The sequence below is a fragment of the Varanus komodoensis genome, unplaced genomic scaffold (assembly GCF_004798865.1).
Source record: "Varanus komodoensis strain SLA01 unplaced genomic scaffold, ASM479886v1 scaffold3, whole genome shotgun sequence".
Taxonomy (NCBI): domain Eukaryota; kingdom Metazoa; phylum Chordata; class Lepidosauria; order Squamata; family Varanidae; genus Varanus; species Varanus komodoensis.
In genome coordinates, this window is record NW_025335761.1 from 48,244,420 (window position 1) to 48,258,176 (window position 13,757).

Sequence of the window (13,757 nt, forward strand, 5' to 3'; positions counted from 1 at the left end):
GACCCCTGAACTAGGCTGATGCTAAAGAGGACCGCACAGTCTAGATTATCTCCAGTTTGGCAAAAACTCATCCCATGTAGAGTTAGGTGTGACAGAGCCTCACAGAAATCAATGAGCTTAGGCACCTGCATTCTGCAGAGTGGTGGATTATAAAGGATGTAACATTTTGCACCCCCCACAAGTTTTGTCAGCTTCTTGATTGGCTTTGTAATGGTGGACAAGCAAGATCACAAATGGAAAGTGCCAGAGTTACCCTTTTCTGAGACATGGAGGCAACATGCTGCATTATGTTGCTGATTCCTACCTGAGCACATCAGAGGAAGCTGCCCCAGCTGGTCTAGGGACTCTGGGATACAAACAGCCAAGCTCCCAGGGAGTGAGCAACCAGGGACAGCAAACAAGAGATGATGGGTGGTGGAGTTTGGCTGGAGAGGTCCCTAACATTTATTCTTTTTTAGCTCCCCCCACCCTTTGTTTTCTTCCTTTTAACACACTCCCATTAACTGGCACGAATATAGTATTACCCTTTAGTGAAGTCAGGAGTAAGCACTGCCTGTTACAATAGGCCCAGCATGGTAGAAGATAGCAGAAAGAATGGGCTGACAAGAATCCCCAGTGGTGGTGACCTGCAATGTCTGTCTGTTTTCCTGCCTGAGGTCAACAGGACCTACATGTACAACAAGTGCAAGCTAGTAGCCCTGTTAGAAGAAAAGGTGAGGGCACTAGAGCAGCCAATGTCCAACCTCAACGTAATATCAGAAGATGAAGAGACAGAGCAGTGGAACCGCAACAGCTAAGAGTAGTACAGAAGCTAGAAGTGCAACAGCAAGCTGAGGCAGAAGAAGACAGTCCTGAGGGGAAATGAGCAGAAAACTCCCTAGAAAAGAGTGACACGTGCAGAAGAACTAGAAGACAGTGAAAGCTGTGGAACTCTCAAACCACTTTCAGTTACTTGAGGATGAGACTGAAGGGGAGCCTGCTATGGAGGAACTGCAAGTCATCCTGTGCAATGGGGGTGAAGGTCAACAAGGCAATAACAATGATACCAAGGCTTGCAAGACCAAGAAGAGAAGAGTGGTAGTTGTGGGAGGTTCTGTGTTGCATGGGATGGAAACACAAGTATGTTAGGATGACCCATGAACTCATCAGGTATGCTGCCTCCCTGGAGGACAGATTGGTGATATAATTGAAAGATTGCCAAGGCTCATACAGCCCACTGACATGTATTCCTGCCTTCTTATAGATGTGGGAACAAATGACACTGCCAAGCACAGCTTTGAAGAAATTATATCAGACTTTGAAACTTTAAGCAGGAAAGTCAAGAACTTTGGGGCCCAGATAGTTTTCTCTTCAATCCTTCCAGTTCTTGTAAGAGGAATAGACAGAGAAAGAAAAATAGTCCAGGTAAATGCCTGGCTACAAAGGTGGTGCCGACATGATATATTTGGATTCTGCGACCATGGGCTTACACTTCCCGGAAGATGGGCTGCTGGCAAGGGTTGGGTTGCACCTTACGAGCATTGGAAAGATTGTGTATGGTCAAAGTGTGAAAAAAATTGTCAGGAGGGTTTTCAACTGAATCCTACAGGGAAGGGAAAAATACACCTGAACATAATAACAGACAACATTATGCACTGCAACCAAGAGAGCAGGATGGCAGGTCAAGATTGATAGGCAAATGGTCAGCTGGATTGAATGAGTTCAAATCTACAGGGCCTAATGAACTCCATCTCAGATTCATAAAGGAGCTGGTGGAAAAACTCTCAGAACCACTCTCAACCAACCATTATCTTTGAGAAATCATGGATGACAGAGGAAGTGTTGATGACTAGAGAAGGACTAATGTCTCTATATTCAAGGAAAAAAATGCAGTGATTACTAGAAGCCAACATGGATTTCTTAAGAACAAATCCTGCCAGACTGATCTGATTACATTTTTTTCCATTGGGTAACTTCCCTGATGGACTGTTGGAATGCTGTGGACATACTATATCTCAACATCAGCAAAACTTTTAATAAAGTGCCTCATGATATCCTGATGAGCAAGCTAGCTAAAACTGGGCCAGATGGAACAATGATCAGGTGGATCCACATTTTCTCAAACTGGGGAGAGGAACAAGTGGGGTACCTTAAGGTTCAGTCCTGGGCCCAGTGCTCTTCAACATTTGTATTAATGATTTGGATGAGAAAGTGTGGGAAATGATTATTAAATTTGTAGATGACACAATACTGTGTGGGATGGCTAATATCCTGGAAGGCAGAAAGAAGATTCAAGGTGATCTTGACAGGTTGGCGCTCAGGGGTGAAAACAACAGAATGAAATTCAGTAGGGACAATTCCAAGGTTGTGAGCCTAGGAAGAAGAAACTAAATTCAGCATTACAAGATGGAGAATACTTGGCTCAACAACAGTGCAAGTAAAAAGGATCTTGGAATTGTTGTAGATCACAAGCTGAATATGAGTCAGCAGCGTGATGTTGCTGCAAAAAGGCAAATGGCATTTAAAAAAAAAAGGTAAAGGAAAAGGTTTCCCCATGATATTAAAGTCCAGTCATGTCTGACTCTTGGGGGCGATGCTCATCTCTGTTTCCTAGCCAAGGGAGCCAGCATTTGTCCGCAGACAGTTTCCGTGGTCATGTGGCCAGCATGACTAAACACCGAGGTGCACGGAACGCTGTTACCTTCCCACCGAAGTGGTACATTTGTATGCTTTCGAACGGCAAGGTCGGCAGGAGCTGGGACAAGCAACGAGAGCTCACCCCCATTGTGCAGATTCAAACTGTTGACCTTTCGATCAACCAGCCCAGTAGCTCAGCAGTTTAAACCACTGCGCCACCCATATCCCAAATGCTATTTTAGGCTGCAATTAATAGAAGTCTCACTTCCAAATCACATGAAGTACTAGTTCTACTATACTCAGCCCTGATTAGGCCTCATCTGGAGAACTTGTGTCTAGTTCTGGGCACCACAGTTGCAGACAAGCTGGAAAAAGTTCAGAGAAGGGCAGCAAGGATGATCCAGGGACTGGAAACAAAGCCCTATGAGGAGAGATTGAAAGAACTGGGCATGCTTAGCCTTGAGAAGAGAAGACTGAGGGGAGATATGATAACACTGTATATACTTGAAAGGCTGTCACACAGAAGAAGGACCTGATATCTTCTTGATCATCCTGGAGTGAAGAATAATGGGCTCAAGTTACAGGAAGCCAGATTCCAGCTAGATATCAGGAACAATTTCCTGACTGTTAGTCTGGCAGTATGCCAATGGAACCAATGACCTAGGGAGGTTGTGGGTTCTCCCACACTACAGACTTACAAGATGCAACTGGACAGCCATCTGAGAGGGATGTTTTAACTTGGTGTCCTGCACTGAGCAGGGGTTGGACCAGGTGGCCTTCTGGCCCCTTCCAACTCTACTCTTCTATGATTCTATATTCCCTTTTAGGCATTTTTCTATCAAATGTCAGGAATCTGACTGACCTGTGGAGGCTGATTCCCTGTGAATATTCTGTGCTGTAAGAATGTTGGAGCTGATAGATGAAGTACAGATTAGGGGAGCTCTGGATGCGAGTGATCACTCCATCCTTTGCTTTGAGATCAGGGGACTGGGGACGTGCAGCAGGTCGAGCACTAGAAGCTGGGACTTCAAGAGAGCCAACTTTGGCCAACTGAAGGCCAGACTGGGGAAAGTCTCCTGGGATAGGTTACTGGAAGGTAAGCAAGTTGAGGAGGGGTGGATAGCACTCAAAAGGGAGGTTTTGGAGCCGCAAGCCTTGACGATACCTCTAATCAGTAAGGTGGGGAGGCGGAGGAGAGTGCCGCCATGGATGCGAAAGGAGGTGGTTAGAGGGATTAGACAAAAGAGGAACCTCCATAGGAAATGGGTACTGGGGCAAATAGTCAAAAGGGTATACCGGGAGGAGGATGCCCGTTGCAGAAGGATTCTTCGCAAGGCTAAGGCTGATTACGAGCTGAGACTTGCAAGAATATCAAGAGCAACAAAAAGGGCTTCTTTCAGCATGTAAATAGGAAGAGGAAGGGAAGGCAAGTGGTGGGACCACTAAATAAGGAGGAAGGAGATCCAGTGACTGATATGAGGGAACAGGCACAGATGCTAAGTGACTATTTTGCCTCTGTGTTCTCCCCAAAGTAGGATGGGGGATATCCTCATAGAAGATTAGATGAGGCTGGGGACTTAGGGGCACAGATTAGAGTCACCCCCCTTGAAGTCGAGGGGCTCCTCAGGGCATTGGACATTACAAAGGCATCAGGCCCTGACGGGTTACACCTGAGAGTACTTAGAGAGTTGGCAGGGGTTCTCTCACGCCCTCTGGCCTCCATTTTTGAGACCTCGTGGAGAACGGGTGAAGTTCCAGAGGACTGGACGGTGGCTTCAGTGGTCCCAATTTTCAAAAAGGGTAGTAGAAGGGACATGGGGAATTATAGACCGGTTAGCCTTACGTCCATTGTAGGAAAAACAATGGAAAGGCTCATAATAGAGAGAGATCTAGTGATGCTAGATAGAGAAGGGAGGCTGACAGCCACACAACACGGCTTCCGCAAAAACAGGTCCTGCCAGACAAACCCTGTGGAATTCTCTGATAAGGTTTCAAGATGGCTAGATGGAGGGGATGCAATGAATGTGGTATACCTGGATTTCAGCAAGGCCTTTGACAAAGTGCCCCATGATATCCTGGTGGAGAAACTGAGGAGTTTTGGGGTACACCAAAGCACTGTCCAGTGGATTAGGGCATGGTTGACTGACCGAAAGCAGAAGGTAACCATTAGCAGGGAATCATTGGGATGGCGGCCAGTGACAAGCGGGGTCCCCTAGGGCTCTGTCCTGGGGCCAATCCTGTTTAATCTTTTCATTAACGACATGGAAGAAGGGGTGAACAGTCTGCTGATCAGATTCACAGACAACACTAAAACTGGAGCAGTGGCCACAACTGAGGAGCAGGTGCTCCAGATCCAAAAGGATCTGGACAGACTATGGAAGTGGACAGGAGACAACAGGATGACGTTCAATGTGGATAAGTGCAAGGTCTTGCACTTGGGGCATAGGAATAGCTGTCATAAGTACAGGTTAGGTGACAAGTGGCTGGAGAGCAGCACTTGTGAAAGGGACCTCGGGGTGCTGGTTGACTGCAGGCTAAACATGAGTCAGCAGTGTGATGCGGTGGTCAAGAGTGTGAACGCCACCCTTGGTTGCCTAGCCAGAAGTGTGGCTTCTAGATCAAGAGAGGTATTACTACCACTCTACACAACTCTGGTGCACCCGCAACTGGAGTATTGTGTTCAGTTTTGGGCCCCTCATTACAGAAAGGATATAGCCAGGTTAGAGTCAGTGCAGTGTAGGGCCACAAGGTTGGTGGACGGTTTGCAGGGGATGGGGTGTGAGGTGAGACTGAAGGAACTGGGTCTCTTCAATCTGGAGAAGAGAAGACTCGGAGGGGATATGTTGGTGACATACAGGTATGTGAGCGGATGTCACATGGAGATGGGTAGAGACCTGTTCTCCCCTGCAGAGGAGGGCAGGACGCACTCCTCTGCAGCAAAGGTCAGGGATCCAAGGTTCCATTTGGATGCCAGGAAGCACTTCCTGACAGTTAGGACCCCGAGGGTGTGGAATGGACTTCCATGAGAGGTTGTTGAGGCCCCATTGGTGCGGGTGTTCAAGGATAGGCTGGACGTCCACATGGTGGGCATGTTGTGAGCGGAGCTGGCTGGTGCCGGAGGTCAGACTAGATGGCCCAGGAGGCCCCTTCTGACTCGCTCTGATTCTATGTTTCTAATGTTGTCTGTATGGAAGAGGCAAAAATGCTATGGAAGGCAAAGCTGTGGTTAGGCAAGCTGGACAAAAGTGAAGTGGAAAACAGGGGTACATTTTTGTATGTGAGAATGGGCTATATACAAGCTGAATAGATTCCTGCCAAATTGAGTAGCTTGTTTAAGGACTTCAAGCCAGCATAAGTAGTCATTAAACAGGTTTTTAAAGTTACTGATTTTTTTAGGGTTTTTTGCTTAGGCCTGGGCTGTAGCACAACAGAAGCTTGTCTCTGATAGAATAAAAAATATTAAAACACACAATAGTAATACTTTATACAATAATAAAGAATTTTATCTGAATTTTTATCTTAGTTTTTACCTTGAAGATTTTGCTGCAAAGTGGATGGGCATCTGGAGGGCCTTCTCTTGTATGACTCTACCCTGAGATACCAGCTGAGATCCTCCTGTGCCCCAACATCCTAGAAATTCACCCAAGTGAGACCAAGGAAAGGTCTCTTTGGTGCCTCCATCCAACTCTTGAACATTCTGGAAGGAGGATTGTCCCAGCCATTCCCCAAGAGCCTTCTGTTAGATTGACAGAACCTTTGGCTTTATAAAGTTTTTCAAGCATAAATGGTTGCTCCTTTTCAGAAGTGTTTTTAATTGCTGTTGTGATATATTTCTTAGTGTTTACACTGGCAATGCTACAGAATTTTTTAAACAATAGCCTTTATATTTTTACCACAGAACAAAAGCAAATTTGCAACATATGTTGTTGCATCAGGTGTTCAGTATGGAGCTAAAGAAAGACTTCTACATTACTTTTTTAAGGTAAGAGTATTTCAAAGTAATTTGACAGTCAATATTTCAGAACTTGTACAGAAGCAGTGAATGTAATACATTCATGTCTACCAAGCATGGACTTCCAGCTGTCTGTCCTCCACCGGAAACAAAAGCTAGAATAGATAGAGGTTTGATCCACTTGGTGAATGACCACCACCCCTGTTTTCATCCACCCAGTCTCATCAGGATGCTAAGACTTTTCTAGATCTCTTGGAAACATACAAATAAGGAAACACGCAGTCAATGGCTATTTCTGGCCCTCAGGCCCTGACCACTAGCATGACCAAAGAAGAAGGTGCTGAGTTTAGTCCAGAGGTTGAAGTGGAACATAAATGATGCAAGCTTGGAATAGTTAAATTTATTTACAGTCAGGAAAGGTGGAAGAAGGGATAAAAGATATACATTTCTCAAAGAAAATTAGAAAAGCCAGAAACATGCCATTTGGAGAAGTTTTGGAACCAGGCTACAACAGCTGAACAATAGAGAAACCCTTTGAAACAACACTGCAGACTAAAATAATAAAATCCTCTCTATACATTTGCCAAGATAAAGTTCTTCTAACAGGACAGGAACTCTGTCAAGGTTACAGGCCCACAAGGCAGTTGCAGACAAAGACTGAACACCATCCCCAAAAATGACAAAATGAAGAATAAAATAACAACAGTAACCCTCTTAACTTTAAACATCCTCCCAGCCCTTGGCAAGTATAAAGTTTATTTATTTATTTATAACATTTTTATGCTGCACCCATCACAGAAGCCTCGGGGCGGCTTACAAAGAGAATAAATAAACATAGACTAGAATAACATTAAGAATTCAGAGTATCTCAGCCATAATTTAAAAACCAGTAAATAAAAACAACCAACAAACAATTAAAATATTGTTTAAATAAAAAGGTCTTGGCCTGGCACTGAAAAACAAAGACGGCGCCAGGCGGACCTCTCTGGGGAGCACATTCCATAGGTGGGGTGCCACCACAGAGAAGGCCCTCCTCTGGCTACTCACCCTCCTAATATCCTTCACGGAGGGTTCCCGGAGAAGGGCCTCCCCCGCCGATCTCAGGGGGTGGGAGGGCATATATGGACGCAGGCGCTCCTTTAGATAACCAGGTCCCAAGCCGTTGAAGGCTTTATAGGTGGTAACGAACACCTTGAATTGGGCCTGGACTTCAATGGGGAGCCAGTGAAGCTGACGGAGAACTGGGGTTATATGAGAACAACACCCAGTCCCCGTCAGCAACCTGGCAGCTCTATTCTGCACCAATTGAAGTATCCGGACCGTCTTCAAGGGCAGCCCCACGTAGAGCGCATTACAGAAATCTAATCAGGAAGTTAAGATTGCATATGTCACAGTTGCCAGGCAGTTGTACTCCAGATAGGGAATCAGCTGATGGATTAGCTGAAGGAAGGCGTTCCTCGCCACCGCTGTTACTTGAGCTTCTAATGACAGCTCTGGGTCGAGGAGCACTCCCAAGCTGCAAACCCTGTCCCTCAGAGGGAGTGCAACCCCGTTCAGGACAAGGTCCAGGTCTCCCATTCCGAAGCCCGACCCTCCTACCAACAGGACCTCTGTCTTGTCTGGATTGAGCCTCAGTTTATTGGCCCTCATCCTGCCCATTACCTCGGCCAGGCACCGGTAGAGTTAGACTCCATAGCCGATCATTGTCTTAGCCACCAGGAAGGGAAATGTGATTTGATAAACTTTTTTGCAATCTGTCTGAAATAAATCCAATTTTGGCAGAAGTTCAGTTCAGACCTTGAAGATCTAGAGACTAACAGTATGTGGTAGCCTCACCAGCAAAATCACAAGCAAACATGGATTTCTTCAAAGTATGTATTTGTATTTTTGTCATTTCCAAAGTTACAGTGGTAATATTCAGATCCTCAAAAAGCAGGTGATTAAATTCTTTCCTTCAGCTGATAAGTTAGCATCTTGAAGAAATGATTTCTCATAAATCATACTAAAGTTACTAACCTATGTTATTTTGGGACTATTTTCAGTTATCTTGGCTTGGTGAAACTCCTGCAATACCAATTTTTGGAGATGGACGAAATTTTGTTCCAGCTATTCACATTGTTGACTTAGCAGCGCAAGTATACCTTTCAGTTCTGCATGGTATCACTAGTGTCCTTTAGGATTATCGGAATCAATGGATACTCCTCAACTTCATTAATGAGGATCAGAATAACATATGACCCAAACAAGTTAATATCTATTTGTCCAGGCTTCCAAAGAGGTTGCCATATATTTAAAATCTAAGCTCATCTAAATCTAAAATTAAGTGCCTAGTGCTATGCAAAAATTCTTCAACTAAAAGGAATGTCCCTTGTTGCTCTTCTCTCCACCCACTATTCTGGAGAACCCCATAAGTGCGTGCAGTAGATTTTCAGGTGCTGCAGAAGGAATTGAGAAATGGCCAAATTTATCTCCCCTTCATTTCTGTATATGAAAGTGTACCATTGTATTCTGGTATTCATTGTACAGTAGGTTGAATATTTAGTGCCTTATGGCTGTGTGTTTTCTGTTTGTCCCTCTGCAGAGTGTTACAAAATATAGCAGATCACAGACCAAGGACTAATTATTTAATTGCAGTGGATGAAGCAATGCAAACACTGGGTGAAATAGTGAGGGTAAAACAATTTAAGCTTTCTAACTGTTGTATTTCTCTTGAGAATATGTCAGTTCCTAAAAGAGCTATATTCTTCTTAACCTTAATTATGGAACAGATTTTGATTACCATGACTAGATATACACAGTATACAAAATATCATATGAAACTATCCATGGTATGCTGTCATATCCTTGAAACCTAGACCCACTTCCCAAAGGGTGGTTTATCTTTCAGCAATAAGACATTCCATGGGTTGTTTTAGAGATTGTATTTATTTATTTATACATTTCCAAATTTATATGGATTGTTCATATTGTTAACATGTTTTTTGAGCCCAGGAGACCAGTTTATCATGAATTGTTGGGTTCTGCAAACAAACCATTCTGCTGAAGCAGCAAAACCCTCTGCTGTTCTTCGTGGCACTTTGAAATGACTATCACTGGTTCCCTACCATTTAAACAAAATTTTCAGTCTTGGAAAATTGCACAAATGTATTCACAACTTTTTAGGCAAATATTTTTGTCAGCCTTTCATGAGTGCACTCTTAGGGCTGTTCCATATGTGTAGTCTTTCCTGGTCAATTTCTTCGTATATTTCAGGTGTCAAAGAGAGCAGCCAAGTGGACTAGGCAACACTAATCGAAACGGAAAAGGCAAGATGGCATATAGACTAGGTTATGCATAGTTGCCAGTGTCCATAGTTGTGAAGCTGTCAATTGAAAAACACTGATAAAAAGGGAGAAAAAAGAAGAAACACTAGAAAGTCAGGGGTGGGAGCGGGGTGGAAGGCAGGCAATATCACCTCCTTGGCAGTGTGATCCTCTGGCTTTTAAGTATTGAGCTAGCAGTTCTCAGCGTCCTCCACCTGTTCAAGATTTTCTTGCATCTGTAGCTACTCCATTAATGCCCCCCCCCCGCTCTTTTCCATGGCTCCTTTTCAAAGCTGTTGCTGCTGACTTTATTGTGCTTCCCTGATAGTTTTTTTTTTTTAATTGATAAGGTGGCTGGATTGGATGGAGTACTGATGCCACCTTTGCCCTATTCTATTTTGCTGCCTGCAAGTGGATGATGATGATGACGACGACAATGACGACTTCTGGAAATATTTGCAGAATTGTTTAGAGGGGGAAATATACACATGTAAATGGAAGGGACATGTGCATCAATGTAAGGGCAGTGCAGTAAATGGAGAAATTTGTGCACCTGCAGTAAGGGAACAGTTATTTTAGGGGTGCAAATTTAATCTCCATTTACTTCCTGTCCCTCAAATTTGATTGGGATGAGGTTTATGCTCATCCTATGGAGGGTGAGAAGAGTGTCAGAGGTGATCTTCATCTCTCCATCCTCTTATCTTGCATTTTCTCTAAACAAGCTTTCTTGCCCAGCTAGCATCAGCATTTCAAGGAGGAAGAAAAGAGGCTATCGAGGCCTCAGGATTTGTACCTGGTCTCTCCAGTTTCCTCCCAACCCCACCAGCTGGAATGCTCCCTTTTTCCCCTCTTCAAGCTTGCTTTTCCATCCTCTAAGAGCTGGGCACAGTTCTTTCCATGCCAGCTGTGGTGGGTAAGCAGAGGATTCCCAGGTTTGAAGTATCCTGTGGCCCTTCAGATTTTATCTAGAAACTCTGATTGCTCCCTCACAGGCTCATCTAGTTTTGTGGATTCTTGAGCTTATGCTGAGACATGAGGCCTTAGTTCCAAAGGACAACTTAAGGCTGGAATCCAAGATAAAGAGATGCAGCTTGGCTTTACATTGGCCAAAACAAGCAAATGCTTTGTCTTGGTTCAGGCTTTTCAAAGAGCATCTTTACTTTGACATCCTTACTCTAGTTAATATAATTATCAGAAAATTAACCACTACTCTGTTTCAAGAAATACCAGGGTAGTCTTGATAAACTTGAACAGTGAGCTGAAAGCAACAGAATGAGATTCAATGGGGACAAATGTCACATCTTCCACCTAGAAAAAAGAAATCAAATGCACCAATACAGGATGGAGAATGCATGGCTCAAGAGAACTGAAGAAGAAAAAGACCTTGGAGTTATTGTGGACAACAGGCTAAATATGAGCCAACAGTGCAATGCAGTTGCAAAAAGGGCAAATGCTATTTTGGGATGCATAAATAGAAGTATTACTTCCAAATCACGAGAAGTAATAGTTCTGCTACACTCTTCACTAATCAAACCTCATCTAGAATACTGTGTCCAGTTCTGTCCTGTGAGGAGAAACTGAGAGAAGTGGGTATGTTTGGCCTTGAGAAGATAAGGGAACATGATATCACTCAAAAGGTGTCACAAAGTACCTCAAAAGGTGTCACAAAGAGGAAGGTCAAGGTCTTTTCTTGCTGATATCAAAGTGTAGGACTCAGAATAACTCAAGTTGCAACAACCCAGGTTCAGGCTAGATATCAGGAAAAGTTTCCTCATTGACAGAGTAATATCCCAGTGAAACCAGTTGCCTAGAGTGGTGGTAGGCTTTCCTACACTAGAGACATTCTAAAAGAAATTGGACAGCTATCTGGGATGGTATAAATTGGTAAACTGCAACAGTAGAGGGTTGAACCTGATGGCCTTCTTGGCCCCTTCCAACTCTATTATTCTGTGATTCTATGATCGGAAAAGAATGCTGTACTCAGCACTGCAAGGTCATTGTTTGTGGACAATGAAGGAGCTTCTGCCTTATCTGTTTGGATGTCTCCTGTACAAAAATGTCAAAGGAGGACTGTTTGAAATTATTCTAGAAATGTTACTTAGTTTTTACAGTAGAAAGTTCACTTGTTGTTGAATGACAAAATACATGTTAATTACAAAGTTTTACAAAGGCTCAGTTTGCTGTGACAGCTTCCAAAATTTGCAGCAGTTTTGTAAAAAGGAATATGGCATGGCATTGCAAGGATAGTTCTGAACAAATATTCATCTTCAGTGTGTTTGCTGTTTTAGTCAGTGCCCATCTGCTCCAATATTTGGTTGTTATTGTTAGAGCCTTCTGGCTTAAAACAATTAATAAACTCTTCCATTTTTGCGTGCTGTATGTTTGGACATTGAATAATGCTGGAACTAAAACTTACTCTGTGTTTCTTTCAAAAGTGCATCAGCAGAAATGTGGGCCCAGGAAAAACACAGAAGGTTCCAAAAGAAAATGCTTTCCTAAACAAAGATTTAACGGTACTTATCTTTTCTCCTCTTGAATATACATATATTTTCAACTAGAAAGGATTATTGTATTGAAGAATATACATATGAGAATGGACATCAGTGGCAGCCTCCCTCCAATGCTTTGGTGATGATGGGGACTTTCACTGGGACTCATGTATCATCGTTTTGATCCTGATTTGACTCTCCTAGCACCTGTTATTTAAAGTGCTGCTGCTGCTACTACTACTAATAGTAGTAGTAATAGTAGTAGTATTTATGCATGTCACTGCTTTAAAAATAAAGTCTGCTGTCTCTCAAGGTTTGCTAATTTACTACTTTGTTGTTCAAACAACCCAGGCAGAGAAGTTATGAAAGAAAGTTAAACTCACTGGAAGAACATGAAGACTAACTTAACTGTGGTTTCATGGGTTCCATCTTTTTCTTACAGAGTATTTTAATGTAATGCCTTTTATGCAGGGCCTGCAGAGATGTTTTGGAAGCCTGAACTGGAAAAAAAATGCTGCACCCTGTCTGATAATGGGTGTGAACTGCCAAAAAATATTACATGCATTTGGAAATACTTATTGGTTACTAGTTTGTTTCTAAGCCCAATAAAACTTTTTCTCTTACAGCTCTATACCAGTTTTCCTGAACCTGCTATCCTCTGGGTGTGTCAGACTGCAACTCCTAACATCTTTTAGCCATGACTGGCTGAGGATGCTGGGAGTTATGGTCTTAACATTTCTGGAGGTTACCAAGTTGGGGTAAGGAAACCTACACAATCAAGGCTCTGCCTATGTCAAGCAACACTTTTTCCTCATATGATTCCCCCCTCCCAGGGTTTAAGATCTGCTGGTGAGATTTGGTCCTCTTCTGAGGAAAGTTTATCTCCTATATGGGGAAGGGCTTTCTCTGTCATAGCCCTGGTCATATATAGTGTTTGCTCCTATTTCAACAATGTTTTCAGAAAGTATTAAGGGTTCAAGTCTATATCTGTCTAGACAGAAAAGAATCCTACAACTCCCAACTTGGCTGGGAAATAGGCATAGGGTTGCATCTTAAAATATACCCAGTCCACTGAGCATTTAGAAATTGAGATTTAAAAAAAACCCTTGCTGTTTACTATTTTTGTTTTATAATTGTATTAGGTTTTATATTTGCACATGGCACTGTGTTGCAATCCTGTATTGAAAAACAGTTTATAAATACTGTTAAATGACAGTAATAATGAAAATGATAAATCTTGTGTTCAGTCTAAACGGGAATACAATAATAGACGTTCAGATATTTTTTTAAAAAAATTCCAGCTTCACATAAATGCTGAGCTAGCAGTGACTGACCAGGAAAGAGAGCTTGCGGTTGCAGTGGACAGCTCAGTCAAATGTCAGTTCAATGTGTGGCAGC

At 43.1% G+C, this 13,757-nt stretch overlaps 1 protein-coding gene across 4 annotated transcripts in view; it reads left to right on the top strand.

Moving 5' to 3' along the window:
* Positions 1-13,757, top strand: part of AK7 (adenylate kinase 7) — a 38,573-nt gene that overhangs the window by 9,329 nt on the left and 15,487 nt on the right. For 3 of the 4 annotated variants that reach the window (XM_044437164.1, XM_044437161.1, XM_044437163.1), the window contains exons 6-9: positions 6,515-6,598; positions 8,611-8,699; positions 9,150-9,240; positions 12,306-12,383. In XM_044437164.1, the coding sequence (XP_044293099.1) occupies positions 6,515-6,598; positions 8,611-8,699; positions 9,150-9,240; positions 12,306-12,383 (342 nt within the window). The remainder of the gene's footprint in view (positions 1-6,514; positions 6,599-8,610; positions 8,700-9,149; positions 9,241-12,305; positions 12,384-13,757) is intronic. The other variant, XM_044437162.1, reaches the window with a different exon arrangement.